At 40.0% G+C, this 19,917-nt stretch overlaps 1 protein-coding gene across 1 annotated transcript in view; it reads right to left on the bottom strand.

The window, feature by feature from the left end:
* LOC133621502 (thyrotropin-releasing hormone-degrading ectoenzyme-like) overlaps positions 1-19,917 on the bottom strand; it is a 240,456-nt gene that overhangs the window by 55,247 nt on the left and 165,292 nt on the right. The window contains exons 11-13 of the mRNA XM_061983554.1: positions 17,645-17,733; positions 17,435-17,568; positions 17,299-17,354 (exon numbers count right to left, since the gene is read on the bottom strand). Coding sequence (XP_061839538.1) covers positions 17,299-17,354; positions 17,435-17,568; positions 17,645-17,733 — 279 coding nt within the window. The remainder of the gene's footprint in view (positions 1-17,298; positions 17,355-17,434; positions 17,569-17,644; positions 17,734-19,917) is intronic.

Here is a 19,917-nt window from a genome sequence, read left to right as displayed (position 1 = left end):
TACCTAAAAATAAATATATTTATTAATTTAAAAAAAAAAAAATAAATAAATAAATGTTTACTATATTTTGCTAAAAACGTCAAAATTAATTGTATTTTTATTAGTATTTTCTCCTTATTACATCCAGCCATATAATTATACATTAAAATAAACATATTTGAAATTATTGATTTTAAATTATCATAATAATTCATTTAAAATGACCATATTTAATTATTAAAATAATTGCTTGTTTATCAACAACTTTAGCATTTTATTTATTACATTTTGAAACTCTCAGAAGCCAAGTTATGTTATATTCCTTAATATTTATTTATGCAAGTTTGAGGTATCAATTATCTAAACACAGTTTGTTTGCATATTTTCAGGATGTAGATATATATATATATATATATATATATATATATATATATATATATATATATATATATATATATATATATATATATATATATATATACACACAGGTAAAAGCCAGTAAATTAGAATATTTTGAAAAACTTGATTTATTTCAGTAATTGCATTCAAAAGGTGTAACTTGTACATTATATTTATTCATTGCACACAGACTGATGCATTCAAATGTTTATTTCATTTCATTTTGATGATTTGAAGTGGCAACAAATGAAAATCCAAAATTCCGTGTGTCACAAAATTAGAATATTACTTAAGGCTAATACAAAAAAGGGATTTTTAGAAATGTTGGCCAACTGAAAAGTATGAAAATGAAAAATATGAGCATGTACAATACTCAATACTTGGTTGGAGCTCCTTTTGCCTCAATTACTGCGTTAATGCGGCGTGGCATGGAGTCGATGAGTTTCTGGCACTGCTCAGGTGTTATGAGAGCCCAGGTTGCTCTGATAGTGGCCTTCAACTCTTCTGCGTTTTTTGGGTCTGGCATTCTGCATCTTCCTTTTCACAATACCCCACAGATTTTCTATGGGGCTGAGGTCAGGGGAGTTGGCGGGCCAATTTAGAACAGAAATACCATGGTCCGTAAACCAGGCACGGGTAGATTTTGCGCTGTGTGCAGGCGCCAAGTCCTGTTGGAACTTGAAATCTCCATCTCCATAGAGCAGGTCAGCAGCAGGAAGCATGAAGTGCTCTAAAACTTGCTGGTAGACGGCTGCGTTGACCCTGGATCTCAGGAAACAGAGTGGACCGACACCAGCAGATGACATGGCACCCCAAACCATCACTGATGGTGGAAACTTTACACTAGACTTCAGGCAACGTGGATCCTGTGCCTCTCCTGTCTTCCTCCAGACTCTGGGACCTCGATTTCCAAAGGAAATGCAAAATTTGCATGGTTGGGTGATGGTTTGGGGTGCCATGTCATCTGCTGGTGTCGGTCCACTCTGTTTCCTGAGATCCAGGGTCAACGCAGCCGTCTACCAGCAAGTTTTAGAGCACTTCATGCTTCCTGCTGCTGACCTGCTCTATGGAGATGGAGATTTCAAGTTCCAACAGGACTTGGCGCCTGCACACAGCGCAAAATCTACCCGTGCCTGGTTTACGGACCATGGTATTTCTGTTCTAAATTGGCCCGCCAACTCCCCTGACCTTAGCCCCATAGAAAATCTGTGGGGTATTGTGAAAAGGAAGATGCAGAATGCCAGACCCAAAAACGCAGAAGAGTTGAAGGCCACTATCAGAGCAACCTGGGCTCTCATAACACCTGAGCAGTGCCAGAAACTCATCGACTCCATGCCACGCCGCATTAACGCAGTAATTGAGGCAAAAGGAGCTCCAACCAAGTATTGAGTATTGTACATGCTCATATTTTTCATTTTCATACTTTTCAGTTGGCCAACATTTCTAAAAATCCCTTTTTTGTATTAGCCTTAAGTAATATTCTAATTTTGTGACACACGGAATTTTGGATTTTCATTTGTTGCCACTTCAAATCATCAAAATTAAATGAAATAAACATTTGAATGCATCAGTCTGTGTGCAATGAATAAATATAATGTACAAGTTACACCTTTTGAATGCAAATACTGAAATAAATCAAGTTTTTCAAAATATTCTAATTTACTGGCTTTTACCTGTATATTGATATATAATGTAGGAACCAGAATATTAATAACAGAAAGAAACAACCCTTTTGTGTGAATGAGTGTAAATGGGGGAGGGAGGTTTTTTGGGTTGGTGCACTAATTGTAAGTGTATCTTGTGTTTTTTAAGTTGATTTAATAAAAAAATAAAAATAAAAATAAAAACCGATACCGATAATTTCCGATATTACATTTTAAAGCATTTATCGGCCGATAATATCGGACATCTCTAATCATAATCAGTGGCGGCTGGTGAATTTTGTTTTAGGTGGGGCTGAAAGTTTGTAAACCAAACCCCTGTAGGGGGCGTCATCTTCCCCCAGAAGATTTCTTTGTGATTTTCACATACAAATGAAGCATTCTGGTGCATTCTGACAAAATAATGAAGACACAATAGAACATTTCATAGGTTTGCAGAGAACTACATACAATATGCACACATTCTTTTCACAAAATACAACCAATAGTACGTTAATGTTAAATCTTACTTGTGAAAAGTAATCCCCCGATTCCTATTTTCAACAGTCCGCTCATTCGCGTAAGGAAAACGCTGAACACCAGCCCGGCATCTTTGTTTTCTACCTGTCAACTGTCAGTTTAGGCTGCTCGCCGGCTCCTCGTCACCACTTCAAGATGGCTGCCCAATTTCTTGCGTCACAGCAGCCAATGCTGCGTCTACTTATAAGATGCCTATGATTGCACTACCTGAAAAAACTGAAATCTAACTAAGATTGAAATATCTCAAATAAGGATGATATTTGCTTATTTTCTGTCTAATAAGATAATTCTTCTCACTAAGCAGATTTTATGTTAGAGTGTTTTACTTGTTTTAAGGGTTTTGGTCCTAAATGATCTCAGTAAGATATTACAGCTTGTTGCTGAGATTCAGAGGTGGGTAGTAACGCGCTGCATTTACTCCGTTACATCTACTTGAGTAACTTTTGGGATAAATTGTACTTCTAAGAGTAGTTTTAATGCAACATACTTTTACTTTTACTTGAGTATATTTATAGAGAAGAAACGCTACTTTTACTCCGCTACTTTTATCTACATTCAGCTCGCTACTCGCTACTAATCTTTATCGATCTGTTAATGCACGCTTTGTTTGTTTTGGTCTGTCAGACAGACCTTCATAGTGCCTGCGTTTCAACAAATACAGTCACTGGTGACGTTCACTCCGTTCCACCAATCAGATGCAATCACTGGTGACGTTGGACAAATCAAACAGAGCCAGGTGGTCACATGACCTGACTTAAACAAGTTGAAAAACTTATTGGGGTGTTACCATTTAGTGGTCAATTGTACGGAATATGTACTGTACTGTGCAATCTAATAATAACATTTCCAATCAATCAATCGAAAGTGTGAAGGAAAAAAGACCCTTTTTTATTTCAACCGTACATCCCGTCAAAAGCCTAAAGACGGACTGCACAGTTCCTGTCTTCACAATAAAAGTGCCGCTCCATCACGCATGCGCTTTCAAAATAAGAGTCTCCAAAAGCAAGCGCAAACAAGCTAGCAAGCTACGGAGTTTGCCGCCAATGTATTTCTTGTAAAGTGTATAAAAACGAATATGGAAGCTGGACAAATAAGATGCCAAAAACCAACCACTTTCATGTGGTATTAGACAGAAAGGAGGAACTTTTTTTCTCCTCCATTTGAAAACGTGGACGTTATCATCACTACTGTCTGATTACAATCAATGCAAGTCATCAGAATCAGGTAATACACCAACTTATATTCTTGTCTTCATGAAAGAAAGGAATCTATATGTGTTAAACATGCATGTATATTCATTAAAACACCTTTAACATGTAAACAAAAACGGCAAAATAAATAAATATAAATTATATACTGTATATATCAATGTGTATATATATATATATATATATATATATGTGTGTATATATATGTGTATATATATATATATATATATATATGATATGTGTGTGTATGTTACTCATCAGTTACTCAGTACTTGAGTAGTTTTTTCACAACATACTTTTTACTTTTAGTCAAGTAAATATTTGGGTGACTACTCCTTACTTTTACTTGAGTAATAAATCTCTAAAGTAACAGTACTCTTACTTGAGTACAATTTCTGGCTACTCTACCCACCTCTGCTGAGATTTGATGACCTATATTGAGTAAAACATGCTTGAAACTAGAATATCAAGTGTTGCAAAGCCGTGTCATCAACACTCACAAGTATGTAACTAATTTTTTTAAGTAAATAATTTCTTATTTCAAGCATGAAATGAAAAATCATGACTTTGACACAATTGTGTCTCATAATTAAAACAGATGACAGCCAAATGGACTTTGCAGTTTTATTTATAATGAAACAATAGAAAAGATGTACCGTATTTTCCGCACTATTAGCCGCACCTAAAAACCACAAATTTACTCAAAAGCTGACAGTGCGGCTTTTAAACCGGTGCGCTTTATATATGGATAAATATTAAGATTCATTTTCATAAAGTTTCGGTCTCGCAACTTCGGTAAACAGCCGCCGTCTTTTTTCCCGGTAGAACAGGAAGCGCTTCTTCTTCTACGCAAGCAACCGCCAAGGTAAGCACCCGCCCCCATAGAACAGGAAGCGCTTCTTCTTCTACTGTAAGCAACCACCCGCCCGCGTAGAAGAAGAAAAAGCGCGCGGATATTACCGTACGTTTCATTTCCTGTTTACATCTGTAAAGACCACAAAATGGCTCCTACAAAGCGACAAGGATCCGGTTCATGAAAAGACGCAATCTCTCCATCCGCACACGGATTACTATTTCACAGCAACTGATATTCCTGTGAACCGCACTGTGGATACAACGGGAGCACGTACGGTGAATATTCGCACCACAGGGAATGAGAAGTCATCCTTCACTGTGGTTCTAGCTTGCCATGCTAATGGCCAGAAACTTCCACCCATGGTGATATTCAAAAGGAAGACCTTGCCAAAAGAGACCTTTCCAGCCGGCGTCATCATAAAAGCTAACTCGAAGGGATGGATGAAGAAAAGATGAGCGAGTGGTTAAGGTAAGTTTAAGTTTACGCGAAGAGGCCGGGTGGCTTTTTTCACGCAGCTCTGTCCATGTTGATATACGTATGTTTGTGATTGCACATTTGCGTACATTTTGGGAGTGAACAGAGTTGTTAGAACGCTGGTTTTTAATATATTATTAAAGTTTGACTGACCTATCTGACTGTTTTTTTGACATTCCTTTAGCGCAGTTAGATGCGGCTTATAACACGGGGCGGCTTATAGGTGGACAAAGTTTTGAAATATGCCGTTCATTGAAGGCGCGGCTTTTAACCCAGGGCGCCTTATGGTGCGGAAAATACGGTACTCATATAGTAGTACAGTTGGCACTACAGTAAACTGACAGTTAATATTTAAACATTTAACATGTGACATTTCTAACCATTTTGAACAGAAATAGTTCATGCACATTCAGATAAATTCTTCAAAATTACAATTAAACGTTTTTTTGGCCGTGGGCCGGGCTGTATATATGCGCACTAATTGACTGAAAGAGCACGCACTTGGCGCGATGATGTCATGTTATCCATGGAAAAATGCATTTTTAGACAATATGATTTGCCTGAGCGGCTAGGAGACCCCGAGAGTAACAAGCGCTTGCCTTGTTGTCTTTCCATTAAGAACAATAAATTAGCTTTTAGTATAAGTTTGCTGGTTTCAAGAAATGTAATATCATTATGTCAAGATAATGGCACTAGCATTTACTTCATTTAAGAATATTTTTCTACATATTGAGCAAAAAAGGTCTCTTTTTTTTTCAACCAAGAAAAGTGCACTTGTTATTAGTAAGAATATACTTATTTTAAGGTATTTTGGGGTTCATTGAGGTTAGCTAATTAGGGACCGAGGACCTTATGGTATTTCTAGCGTTTCATTATTATTCTTTATAACCAGAAATTGACTTAAGTATTGGGACACTTAGGACTACAACTTGACATAAGTATTGGGCCACTTGGGACTAAAACTGGACAAAAGTATTGGGACACTTAGGACTACAACTTGACAAAAGTATTGGGCACACTTGAGACTAAAACTTGACAAAAGTATTGGGACACTTGACTACAACTTGACATAAGTATTGGGACACTTCGGATTACCACTGGACAAAAGTATAGGGACACTTCGGACTAAAACTGGACAAAAGTATTGGGACACTTAGGACTAAAACTGGACAAAAGTATTGGGACACTTACGATGAATACTGGACAAAAGTATTGGGACACTTCGCACTAAAAGTAGACTAAAGTATTGGGACACTTAGGACTACCACTGGACACAAGTATTGGGACACTTGGGACTAAAACTGGACAAAAGTATTGGGACACTTAGGACTACAACTTGACAAAAGTATTGGGCCACTTGAGACTAAAACTTGACAAAAGTATTGGGACACTTGACTACAACTTGACATAAGTATTGGGACACTTTGGATTACCACTTGGACAAAAGTATTGGGACACTTAGGACTAAAACTGGACAAAAATATTGGGACACTTAGGACTAAAACTGGACAAAAGTGTTGGGACACTTACGATGAATACTGGACAAAAGTATTGGGACACTTCGCACTAAAAGTAGACTAAAGTATTGGGACACTTAGGACTACCACTGGACACAAGTATTGGGACACTTGGGACTAAAACTGGACAAAAGTATTGGGACACTTAGGACTACAACTTGACAAAAGTATTGGGCCACTTGAGACTAAAACTTGACAAAAGTATTGGGACACTTGACTACAACTTGACATAAGTATTGGGACACTTCGGATTACCACTGGACAAAAGTATTGGGACACTTAGGACTAAAACTGGACAAAAGTATTGGGACACTTAGGACTAAAACTGGACAAAAGTATTGGGACACTTACGATGAATACTGGACAAAAGTATTGGGACACTTCGCACTAAAAGTAGACTAAAGTATTGGGACACTTAGGACTACCACTGGACACAAGTATTGGGACACTTGGGACTAAAACTTGACAAAAGTATTGGGACACTTAGGACTACAACTTGACAAAAGTATTGGGCCACTTGAGACTAAAACTTGACAAAAGTATTGGGACACTTGACTACAACTTGACATAAGTATTGGGACACTTCGGATTACCACTGGACAAAAGTATTGGGACACTTAGGACTAAAACTGGACAAAAGTATTGGGACACTTAGGACTAAAACTGGACAAAAGTATTGGGACACTTACGATGAATACTGGACAAAAGTATTGGGACATTTCGCACTAAAAGTAGACTAAAGTATTGGGACACTTAGGACTACCACTGGACACAAGTATTGGGACACTTGGGACTAAAACTGGACAAAAGTATTGGGACACTTAGGACTACAACTTGACAAAAGTATTGGGCCAATTGAGACTAAAACTTGACAAAAGTATTGGGACACTTGACTACAACTTGACATAAGTATTGGGACACTTCGGATTACCACTGGACAAAAGTATTGGGACACTTAGGACTAAAACTGGACAAAAGTATTGGGACACTTAGGACTAAAACTGGACAAAAGTATTGGGACACTTACGATGAATACTGGACAAAAGTATTGGGACATTTCGCACTAAAAGTAGACTAAAGTATTGGGACACTTAGGACTACAACTTGACATAAGTATTGGGCCACTTGGGACTAAAACTGGACAAAAGTATTGGGACACTTAGGACTACAACTTGACAAAAGTATTGGGCCACTTGAGACTAAAACTTGACAAAAGTATTGGGACACTTGACTACAACTTGACATAAGTATTGGGACACTTCGGATTACCACTGGACAAAAGTATTGGGACACTTCGGATTACCACTGGACAAAAGTATTGGGACACTTAGGACTAAAACTGGACAAAAGTATTGGGACACTTACGATGAATACTGGACAAAAGTATTGGGACACTTAGGACTACAACTTGACAAAAGTATTGAGCCACTTGAGACTAAAACTTGACAAAAGTATTGGGACACTTGACTACAACTTGACATAAGTATTGGGACACTTCGGATTACCACTGGACAAAAGTATTGGGACACTTCGGATTACCACTGGACAAAAGTATTGGGACACTTAGGACTAAAACTGGACAAAAGTATTGGGACACTTACGATGAATACTGGACAAAAGTATTGGGACACTTCGCACTAAAAGTAGACTAAAGTATTGGGACATTTAGGACTACCACTGGACACAAGTATTGGGCCACTTGGGACTAAAACTGGACAAAAGTATTGGGACACTTAGGACTACAACTTCACAAAAGTATTGGGCCACTTGAGACTAAAACTTGACAAAAGTATTGGGACATTTGACTACAACTTGACATAAGTATTGGGACACTTCGGATTACCACTGGACAAAAGTATTGGGACACTTAGGACTAAAACTGGACAAAAGTATTGGGACACTTAGGACTAAAACTGGACAAAAGTATTGGGACACTTACGATGAATACTGGACAAAAGTATTGGGACACTTCGCACTAAAAGTAGACTAAAGTATTGGGACACTTAGGACTACCACTGGACACAAGTATTGGGACACTTGGGACTAAAACTTGACAAAAGTATTGGGACACTTAGGACTAAAACTGGACAAAAGTATTGGGACACTTACGATGAATACTGGACAAAAGTATTGGGACACTTCGCACTAAAAGTAGACTAAAGTATTGGGACACTTAGGACTACCACTGGACACAAGTATTGGGCCACTTGGGACTAAAACTGGACAAAAGTATTGGGACACTTAGGACTAAAACTGGACAAAAGTATTGGGACACTTACGATGAATACTGGACAAAAGTATTGGGACACTTCGCACTAAAAGTAGACTAAAGTATTGGGACACTTAGGACTACCACTGGACACAAGTATTGGGACACTAGGGACTAAAACTGGACAAAAGTATTGGGACACTTAGGACTACAACTCGACAAAAGTATTGGGCCACTTGAGACTAAAACTTGACAAAAGTATTGGGACACTTGACTACAACTTGACATAAGTATTGGGACACTTCGGATTACCACTGGACAAAAGTATTGGGACACTTAGGACTAAAACTGGACAAAAGTATTGGGACACTTACGATGAATACTGGACAAAAGTATTGGGACACTTCGCACTAAAAGTAGACTAAAGTATTGGGACACTTCTCCCGTCCAAAGGCAAAACCCAGTAACTCAATTTTGGTCAAAACTGAGCTGATAATAATTTTGGAGTTACTAGGTGATATGCTTTACATTAGTGTATGCGATATTGTAATTTGTTCCGTAAGTAAGCTGTTACGCGCATGGCAGGACCTAGCAACTACCACATAACTGCGTAGATACAACAGAAAAACCGTTTGTTTTATCAAAATCAGCTAGAAGTGAGTTACTAGGTTCTGCTTTTGGACGGGAGACTTAGGACTACCACTGGACACAAGTATTGGGACACTTGGGACTAAAACTTGACAAAAGTATTGGGACACTTAGGACTAGTTATCTTTGAGGTCTAATTTGACCCCCTTAACATGCTTCAAAACTCACCAAATTTGACATCAGACATCAGGACTGGCGAAAATTGCGATCTAATCAAAAAAACCAAACCCCAAAAATCAAAATTGCGCTCTAGCGCTCCCTAGGAAGAAAACACAGACAAAACGGCCTGTAACTTCCAGTACGAATGTCGTAGAGACATGAAATAGATTTCATTCTCTGACAACCCCCAGCAAAAATCAACAGGAAGTTTGCAATTCCCCCTTCAAAACAAAAGTTCAGTAAAAACAGTCACCTTTTTTCAAACATTATCTGTCGTGTCGGCTTCAAATTAGCACAGGAGAGAGATTGAACCCTTCTGATTAAAAGTTGATGAAAGAGTTTTAATTACTGCTCCGGTTTGGATTTTTTCAGCCCTCAAAAAAACACCGTGAGCAGAGACAGACAGCGAGACGGTTTTTATCCTTTTTTTTTTACCTACCGCCCGGTTTTTTTATTGTCTCGATTATTGCTTTCAGCCAGTGTTTTGGTTTGTTTATATTTGCCGGGTCACATTACCGTCCCCGTTTATTGCGTTTTTATTGGTCGTAAATTTTGATTGGCCGAAAGTTTCGTCAATGACAAACACTTCCTCAGTTTGCACTGGGACACATTTAGCGTGAGGGCCTGTCAAAAGAAAGACTTGATGGTAAACACTAAGGTGAGTGTAAAGTCAACCTTTTTAACTTCATCATGTGCCAAGTTTCCTGTTTTAGTCTTTGTGAGTCTATGGAATCACTTTTATCTCCCGCTGGATCCACATTGTTCCAGGATGGAGACAGGCTAGCTGTTAGCTTCAAGCTAACTAGCACCCGATCTGACTCCTCCACCCCAATAACATACTTTTTAAAATTTGTTTTCCATCCATCCATTTTTTTTTTTAATGACTGAAGCAACATTTATGACAACTTTTTTCCAAAACACAATATAGAATGTGAGATATTACAGGCTAATGCATCCACGTATCATTTGTTTTCAAAACGCTTACAAAAAAGTGGGACCCCAGAAATGGAGTACATTCATGTAAAATAGGTTGAATGGGTAAAGGCAGGAAGCACCAGCGTGACCTTACTCTGCAGAGAAGGTAGGTAATGTGCAGGTAAAGATATGTTGTATGGGTGAAAGAAAGAAGCACCAGTGTGACCCCAGGATGCAGGGAAGGTAGGTAATGTGCAGGTAAAGATATGTTGAATGGGTAAAGGCAGGAAACACCAGCTAAAGTCCAGGATACAGAGAAGGTAGGTAATGTGCAGGTAAGTATATGTTGAATGGGTACAAGCAGAAAGCACCAGCGTGACCACACTATTCAGAGAAGGTAGGTAATGTGCAGGTAAAGATATGTTGAATGGGTAAAGCGGTCCCGTCCATCGCTGCTTGCAGCTTTAATTAGGGACCGCAATGTCCCTTTGGGACAGAGGACCCTATTGTAATTGTAAAGTTGTATTATTATTATACCGGCCACCTCTTTGAGCTGTAATTTGACCCTCTTAACATGCTTCAAAACTCACCAAATTTGACACACACATCAGGACTGGCGAAAATTGCAATCTAATCAAAAAACCAAACCCCAGAACTCAAAATTGCGCTCGAGCGCCCCCTAGGAAAAAACACAGACAAAACTGCCTGTAACTTCCAGTAGGAATGTCGTAGAGACATGAAACGAAAACCTTTATGTAAGTCTCACTTAGACCTAGATTTCATAGACTGACATCTTTCAGCAAAAATCAACAGGAAGTTGGCAATTCCCCTTTCAAAACAAAAGTTTCGTAAAAACAGTCACTTTTGCCTCTTTGAGCTGTAATTTGACCCCCTTAACATGCTTCAAAACTCACCAAACTGGACACACACATCAGGACTGGCGATAATTGCGATCTAATAAAAAAAAGCAAACCCCAAAACTCAAAATTGCGCTCTAGCGCCCCCTAGGAATAAAACACAGACAAAGTTGCTCCTAGGAAGAAAACACAGACAAAACTGCCTGTAACTTCCAGTAGGAATGTCGTAGAGACATGAAGCAAAAACCTCTATGTAGGTCTCCCTTAGACCTACATTTCATTCATTGACAACCCCCAGCAAAAATCAACAGGACGTTTGCAATTCCCCCTTCAAAATAAAAGTTGGGTTAAAAACAGTCACTTTTTTTTAAACATTATCTCCTCTGAGCGCGTTCGTCGTGTCGGCTTCAAACTAGCACAGGAGAGAGATTGTACCCTTTTGATTAAAAGTTGACGAAAGAGTTTTGATTACTGCTCCGGTTTGGATTTTATGTGCCGTCAAAGTCGGTCCCGTCCATCGCTGCTTGCAGCTTTAATTAGGGCCCGCAAGGCCCATTGCAAAAGGACTCCCAAAGGGAGTCCTTTTGCAATGGGACATAAGGACCTATTGTTATTCTAAGGTTTTATTATTAGGGCCCACAATGGCCCATTGCAAAAGGACTCCCAAAGGGAGTCCTTATGCAATGGGACATAAGGACCTATTGTTATTGTAAGGTTTTATTCTTTATTCTTTATTATTCTTCCGCCGCCTCTTCGAGCACTAATTTGACCCACTTAACATGCTTCAAAACTCACCATATTTCACCCACACATCAGGACCTGCGAAAATTGCCTTTTTAAAAAAAACCGAACCACAAAACTCAACATTGCGCTCTAGCGCCCCCTACGAAAAAAAAAAACTAGACTGCCTGTAACTCCCACTAGGAAGGTCGGAGAAACATGAAACAAAAACCTTTATGTAGGTGTGACTTAGACCTAGATTTCATAATAGTATATTCTCGGGCAAAAATCAACAGAAAAAAAGTTGGCAATTCCCCCTTCAAGACAAAAAAGTACTAAAAACAGTCACTTTTGCCTCTTTGAGCTGTAATTTGACCCCCTTAACATGCTTCAAAACTCACCGAACTGAACACACACATCAGGACTGGCAAAAATTGTGATCTAATAAAAAAACCTAACCCCAAATCTCAAAATTGTGCTCTAGCGCAATTTTTTAATGAAACGCACAAAAAACTGCTCCTCGGATGAAAAAACTGACAAAACTGCCTATAACTCTCCCTGGGAAGGTCGGAGAGACATGAAACAAAAACCTCTATGTAGGTCTCACTTAGACCTACATTTCTTAAATTGACAACCCCCAGCAAAAATCAACAGGAAGTTTGCTATTCCCCCTTCAAAACAAATTTTTTGTAAAAACCGGTCACCTTCCTTCAAAAACTATCTCCTCTGAGCGCGTTTGTCGTTTCGGCTTCAAACTAACACAGGAGAGAGATTAAACCCTTGTGTATAAAATAACAGAAAAAGCTTTTTAATACCTGCTCCGGTTTTGATTTTATGACCCTTCAAAGACCCGCTGCGCTGATGCTGCTGCGCTGCTGTTTTTTTAAGATGGCTGCTTAAAAGCAGGAAGCACCAACGTGCCCACACAATGCAGACAAAGTAGGTACACTAGACAAAAGTCTTGGGACACTTCAGACTAAAAGTAGACAAAAGTATTGGGACACTTAGGACTATCACCTGCCAAATACGCGGGCCCGACCAATGCTGCTTGCAGCTTTAATTAGGGCCCGCAATGGCCCATTGCAAAAGGAGTCCTTATGCAATGGGACATAAGGACCTATTGTTATTCGTTCGTTTTATTATTCTTTATTCTTCCGCCGCCACAACAAACTGTAATTTGACCCACTTAACATGCTTCAAAACTCACCATATTTGACCCACACATCAGGACATGCGAAAATTACCTTTTTAAAAAAAAAACCCAACCCCAAAACTCAAAATTGCGCTCTAGCGCCCCCTAGGAAAAAAAAAAACTAGCCTGCCTGTAACTCCCACTAGGAAGGTCGGAGAGACATGAAACAAAAACCTCTATGTAGGTCTGACTTAGACCTAGTTCTCATCATTGTATATCCTCGGGCTAAAATCAACAGGAAGTTGGCAATTCCCCCTTCAAGACAAAAAAGTACTAAAAACAGTCACTTTTGCCTCTTTGAGCTGCAATTTGACCCCCTTAACATGCTTCAAAACTCACCAAACTGAACACACACATCAGGACTGGCTAAAACTGTGATATAATGAAAAAACCTAATCCCAAATCTAAAGATTGTGCTCTACAGCAATTTTTTAATAAAACGCACAAAAAACTACTCCTCGGATGAAAAATCTGACAAAACTGCCTGTAACTCCCACTGGGAAGGTCGGACAGACATGAAACAAAAACCTCTATGTAGGTCTCACTTAGACCTACATTTCATAAATTGACAACCCCCAGCAAAAATCAACAGGAAGTTTGCTATTCCCCCTTCAAAACAAATTTTTTGTAAAAACCGGTCACCTTCCTTCAAAAACTATCTCCTCTGAGCGCGTTTGCCGTTTCGGCTTCAAACTAACACAGGAGAGAGATTAAACCCTTGTGTATAAAACAACAGAACAGCTTTTTAACACCTGCTCCGGTTTTGATTTTATGACCCTTCAAAGACCCGCTGCGCTGATGCTGCTGCGCTGCTGTTTTTTTAAGATGGCTGCTTAAAAGCAGGAAGCACCAGCGTGCCCACACAATGCAGACAAAGTAGGTACACTAGACAAAAGTCTTGGGACACTTCAGACTAAAAGTAGACAAAAGTATTGGGACACTTAGGACTAGCACCTGCCAAATACTCGAGCCCGACCAATGCTGCTTGCAGCTTTAATTAGGGCCCGCAATGGCCCATTGCAAAAGGACTCCCACAGGGAGTCCTTATGCAATGGGACATAAGGACCTATTGTTATTCGTTCGTTTTATTATTCTTTATTCTTCCGCCGCCACAACAAACTGTAATTTGACCCACTTAACATGCTTCAAAACTCACCATATTTGACCCACACATCAGGACCTGCAAAAATTACCTTTTTTAAAAAAAAACCCAACCCCAAAACTCAAAATTGCGCTCTAGCGCCTCCTAGGAAAAAAAACAACTAGCCTGCCTGTAACTCCCACTAGGAAGGTCGGAGAGACATGAAACAAAAACCTCTATGTAGGTCTGACTTAGACCTAGTTCTCATAATTGTATATCCTCGGGCTAAAATCAACAGGAAGTTGGCAATTCCCCCTTCAAGACAAAAAAGTACTAAAAACAGTCACTTTTGCCTCTTTGAGCTGCAATTTGACCCCCTTAACATGCTTCAAAACTCACCAAACTGAACACACACATCAGGACTGGCTAAAACTGTGATATAATGAAAAAACCTAACCCCAAATCTAAAAATTGTGCTCTACAGCAATTTTTTAATAAAACGCACAAAAAACTACTCCTCGGATGAAAAATCTGACAAAACTGCCTGTAACTCCCACTGGGAAGGTCGGACAGACATGAAACAAAAACCTCTATGTAGGTCTCACTTAGACCTACATTTCATAAATTGACAACCCCCAGCAAAAATCAACAGGAAGTTTGCCATTCCCCCTTCAAATCAACATTTTTGTTAAAACCGGTCACCTTCCTTCAAACATTATCTCCTCTGAGCGCGTTTGTCGTTTCGGCTTCAAACTAACACAGGAGAGAGATTAAACCCTTGTGTATAAAATAACACAACAGCGTTTTAATACCTGCTCCGGTTTTGATTTTATGACCCTTCAAAGACCCGCTGCGCTGATGCTGCTGCGCTGCTGTTTTTTTAAGATGGCTGCTTAAAAGCAGGAAGCTCCAACATGCCCACACAATGCAGACAAAGTAGGTACACTAGACAAAAGTCTTGGGACACTTCAGACTAAAAGTAGACAAAAGTATTGGGACACTTAGGACTAGCACCTGCCAAATACGCGGGCCCGACCAACGCTGCTTGCAGCTTTAATTAGGGCCCGCAATGGCCCATTGCAAAAGGACTCCCACAGGGAGTCCTTATGCAATGGGACATAAGGACCTATTGTTATTCGTTCGTTTTATTATTCTTTATTCTTCCGCCGCCACAACAAACTGTAATTTGACCCACTTAACATGCTTCAAAACTCACCATATTTGACCCACACATCAGGATCTGCGAAAATTATCTTTTTAAAAAAAAAAAACCAACCCCAAAACTCAAAATTGCGCTCTAGCGCCCCCTAGGAAAAAAAAAAACTAGCCTGCCTGTAACTCCCACTAGGAAGGTCGGAGAGACATGAAACAAAAACCTCTATGTAGGTCTGACTTAGACCTAGTTCTCATAATTGTATATCCTCGGGCTAAAATCAACAGGAAGTTGGCAATTCCCCCTTCAAGACAAAAAAGTACTAAAAACAGTCACTTTTGCCTCTTTGAGCTGCAATTTGACCCCCTTAAGATGCTTCAAAACTCACCAAACTGAACACACACATCAGGACAAGCTAAAACTGTGATATAATGAAAAAACCTAACCCCAAATCTAAAAATTGTGCTCTACAGCAATTTTTTAATAAAACGCACAAAAAACTACTCCTCGGATGAAAAATCTGACAAAACTGCCTGTAACTCCCACCTCGAAGGTCGGACAGACATGAAACAAAAACCTCTATGTAGGTCTCACTTAGACCTACATTTCATAAATTGACAACCCCCAGCAAAAATCAACAGGAAGTTTGCTATTCCCCCTTCAAATCAACATTTTTGTTAAAACCGGTCACCTTCCTTCAAACATGATCTCCTCTGAGCGCGTTTGTCGTTTCGGCTTCAAACTAACACAGGAGAGAGATTGAACCCTTCTAATTGAAAGTTAGTGAAAGAGTTTTGATACCGGCTCCGGTTTTGATTTTATGACCCTTCAAAGAGCCGCTGCGCTGATGCTGCTGTTTTTTCTAGAAGCGTGCCCACACAATGCAGACAAGGTAGGTACACTAAACAAAAGTATTGGGACAATTCGGACTAAAAGTAGACAAAAGTATTGGGACACTTATGATGAAAACTGAACAAAAGTATTGGGACACTTGGGGCTACCACTGGACACACGTATTGGGACACCTACACTGAACAAAAGTATTGGGAGACTTAGGACTACAACTTGCCAAAATTATTGGGACACTTGGGACTAAAACTGGACAAAAGTATTGGGACACTTAGGACTAGCACCTGCCAAATACGCGGGCCCGACCAATGCTGCTTGCAGCTTTAATTGGACTTGTTTTGGAAAGTCTTAACAAGCCGAATTTTCTTGTTTTATTGGCAGATGATTTTGCTTAGTTCAAATAAAATACCCCTCATTTTTGTATTATTTTTTCTTGTTTTTGAACACTGACTTTTTGCAGTGCATAAGTGATCAATTATTATCAATCAATCCATCATGGTAAGGAAGTTAGCATCAGGCGTGTATGTCTGTTTCTCACACCCGTCATTGCCCTCACTGGATGTGTGTAAATGTCAGTTTGGCCTATTTGCATTGATTAACATTTAGCCCCGCCCACACCTCATGAATATAAATGAGGCTCGCTGGGCTGTCAATCAAAAGGATCATCCCATCATATTTCCATAATCTTCCCCATCCGACCTCCACGCCATCATCTTCATTCGCGTCATGCACTTGGCCCGACACACTTATTAGCATAATCCACTCGGGCGTCAGGTTGGAGAGATAAGCGTCGCCGCGGCAACCGCATCCACGAGCGCTAACGAGCTCCCAGCCTCTAGCGGCTAATTGTCGTCGTTGTCCGCCCGTCGCGCGATCTGGGACAAGGTCAGAGTTGAGCTCACCTGGCCAGGTTGAAGGCGTCGTCGATGAGTCCCGCCCGGTTGCCCACGGAGATGAGCTGCAGAGACCGGGTGGAGGCGTGGTCAATAATCACAGCCAATCAGAAGCCAGCAAATGTTTCCAGTGGGGGTTTCCTACCTGCGGTTTGGTGTGAAGCTGCTGGATCAGCAGTTTCCAGTTCTGCAGGTCGTAGTTGACCCGGAAGTAGCCTGTTTGGTTGATGTTGCCTAGCAACCACGACTTGTCGTCCATCTCCATTAACCAGTGACTTTCTACAACAAAGACATCACCTCGTCAATCAATCCAAAGCATGTGTGATTATCAGATGGATTGATAATGTGGACATACCAGTCTTGTTGTGGATCCAGATGAGAGTCTCTGGACAGACCCAGGACTCGTTTCCAACAGCAACCGTCAATGGGACCTGCCACTGTAAACTAATACGACAACAATTTATTAGTCCCACCACTATATTTATTATCTTGCTTTTCTTGTTATTATCATCACATTTTCTTGTTATTGTTGATGTCATACATTTCACTACATGTCATACATGTCACTACATGTCATAAGTGTCTATAAATGTCATATGTGTCACTGCATGTCATTAATTGTCACTACATGTCATACATGTCACTACATGTCATACATGTCACTACATGTTGTACGTGTCTATAAATGTCATATGTGTTGCTACATGTCATACATGTCACTACATGTCCTGGACATGTATCTGTGCCATGTGCCACATTGTCAAACATGCCAAACATGCCATACATCTTTTCACTTTGTGGACGCTCGTTAGATATTTGCTATTCCCTCGACTGCCTGGCTGCTTTTTGCATTCCAGCAAGCATCATCCTGTGTTGGCCTTGTGTTGTGTTGTGTTGTGTTGTGCTGTGTTGTGTTGTGTTGTGTTCTGACCACTCCTTGTTAGCCCTCCTTTCTGTCCCTAATTAAAAGACTATTGTGTTGTGTTGTGTTCTGACCACTCCTTGTTAGCCCTCCTTTCTGTCCCTAATGAAAATACTATTGTGTTGTGTTGTGTTGTGTTCTGACCACTCCTTGTTAGCCCTCCTTTCTGTCCCTAATGAAAATACTATTGTGTTGTGTTGTGTTGTGTTCTGACCACTCCTTGTTAGCCCTCCTTTCTGTCCCTAATGAAAATACTATTGTGTTGTGTTGTGTTGTGTTCTGACCACTCCTTGTTAGCCCTCCTTTCTGTCCCTAATGAAAATACTATTGTGTTGTGTTGTGTTGTGTTCTGACCACTCCTTGTTAGCCCTCCTTTCTGTCCCTAATGAAAATACTATTGTGTTGTGTTGTGTTCTGACCTCTCCTTGTTAGCCTTCCTTTCTGTCCCTAATTAAAAGACTATTGTGTTGTGTTGTGTTGTGTGCTGACCACTCCTTGTTAGCCCTCCTTTCTGTCCCTAATTAAAAGACTATTGTGTTGTGTTGTGTTGTGTGCTGACCACTCCTTGCTAGCCCTCCTTTCTGTCCCTAATTAAAAGACTATTGTGTTGTGTTGTGTGCTGACCACTCCTTGTTAGCCCTCCTTTCTGTCCCTAATTAAAAGACTATTGTGTTGTGTTGTGTTGTGTGCTGACCACTCCTTGTTAGCCCTCCTTTCTGTCCCTAATTAAAAGACTATTGTGTTGTGTTGTGTTGTGTTCTGACCACTCCTTGTTAGCCCTCCTTTCTGTCCCTAATTAAAAGACTATTGTGTTGTGTTGTGTTCTGACCACTCCTTGTTAGCCCTCCTTTCTGTCCCTAATGAAAATACTATTGTGTTGTGTTGTGTTGTGTTCTGACCACTCCTTGTTAGCCCTCCTTTCTGTCCCTAATGAAAATACTATTGTGTTGTGTTGTGTTGTGTTCTGACCACTCCTTGTTAGCCCTCCTTTCTGTCCCTAATGAAAATACTATTGTGTTGTGTTGTGTTGTGTTCTGACCACTCCTTGTTAGCCCTCCTTTCTGTCCCTAATGAAAATACTATTGTGTTGTGTTGTGTTGTGTTCTGACCACTCCTTGTTAGCCCTCCTTTCTGTCCCTAATGAAAATACTATTGTGTTGTGTTGTGTTCTGACCTCTCCTTGTTAGCCTTCCTTTCTGTCCCTAATTAAAAGACTATTGTGTTGTGTTGTGTTGTGTGCTGACCACTCCTTGTTAGCCCTCCTTTCTGTCCCTAATTAAAAGACTATTGTGTTGTGTTGTGTTGTGTGCTGACCACTCCTTGCTAGCCCTCCTTTCTGTCCCTAATTAAAAGACTATTGTGTTGTGTTGTGTGCTGACCACTCCTTGTTAGCCCTCCTTTCTGTCCCTAATTAAAAGACTATTGTGTTGTGTTGTGTTGTGTGCTGACCACTCCTTGTTAGCCCTCCTTTCTGTCCCTAATTAAAAGACTATTGTGTTGTGTTGTGTTGTGTGCTGACCACTCCTTGTTAGCCCTCCTTTCTGTCCCTAATTAAAAGACTATTGTGTTGTGTTGTGTTGTGTTGTGTTGTGTGCTGACCACACCTTGTTAGCCCTCCTTTCTGTCGCTAATTAAAAAACTATTGTGTTGTGTTGTGTTGTGTGCTGACCACTCCTTGTTAGCCCTCCTTTCTGTCCCTAATTAAA

The sequence above is a fragment of the Nerophis lumbriciformis genome, linkage group LG25 (assembly GCF_033978685.3).
Source record: "Nerophis lumbriciformis linkage group LG25, RoL_Nlum_v2.1, whole genome shotgun sequence".
Classification (NCBI taxonomy): domain Eukaryota; kingdom Metazoa; phylum Chordata; class Actinopteri; order Syngnathiformes; family Syngnathidae; genus Nerophis; species Nerophis lumbriciformis.
Note: the sequence above shows the minus strand (reverse complement) of the source record. Positions and strands in the feature narration are given on the sequence as shown.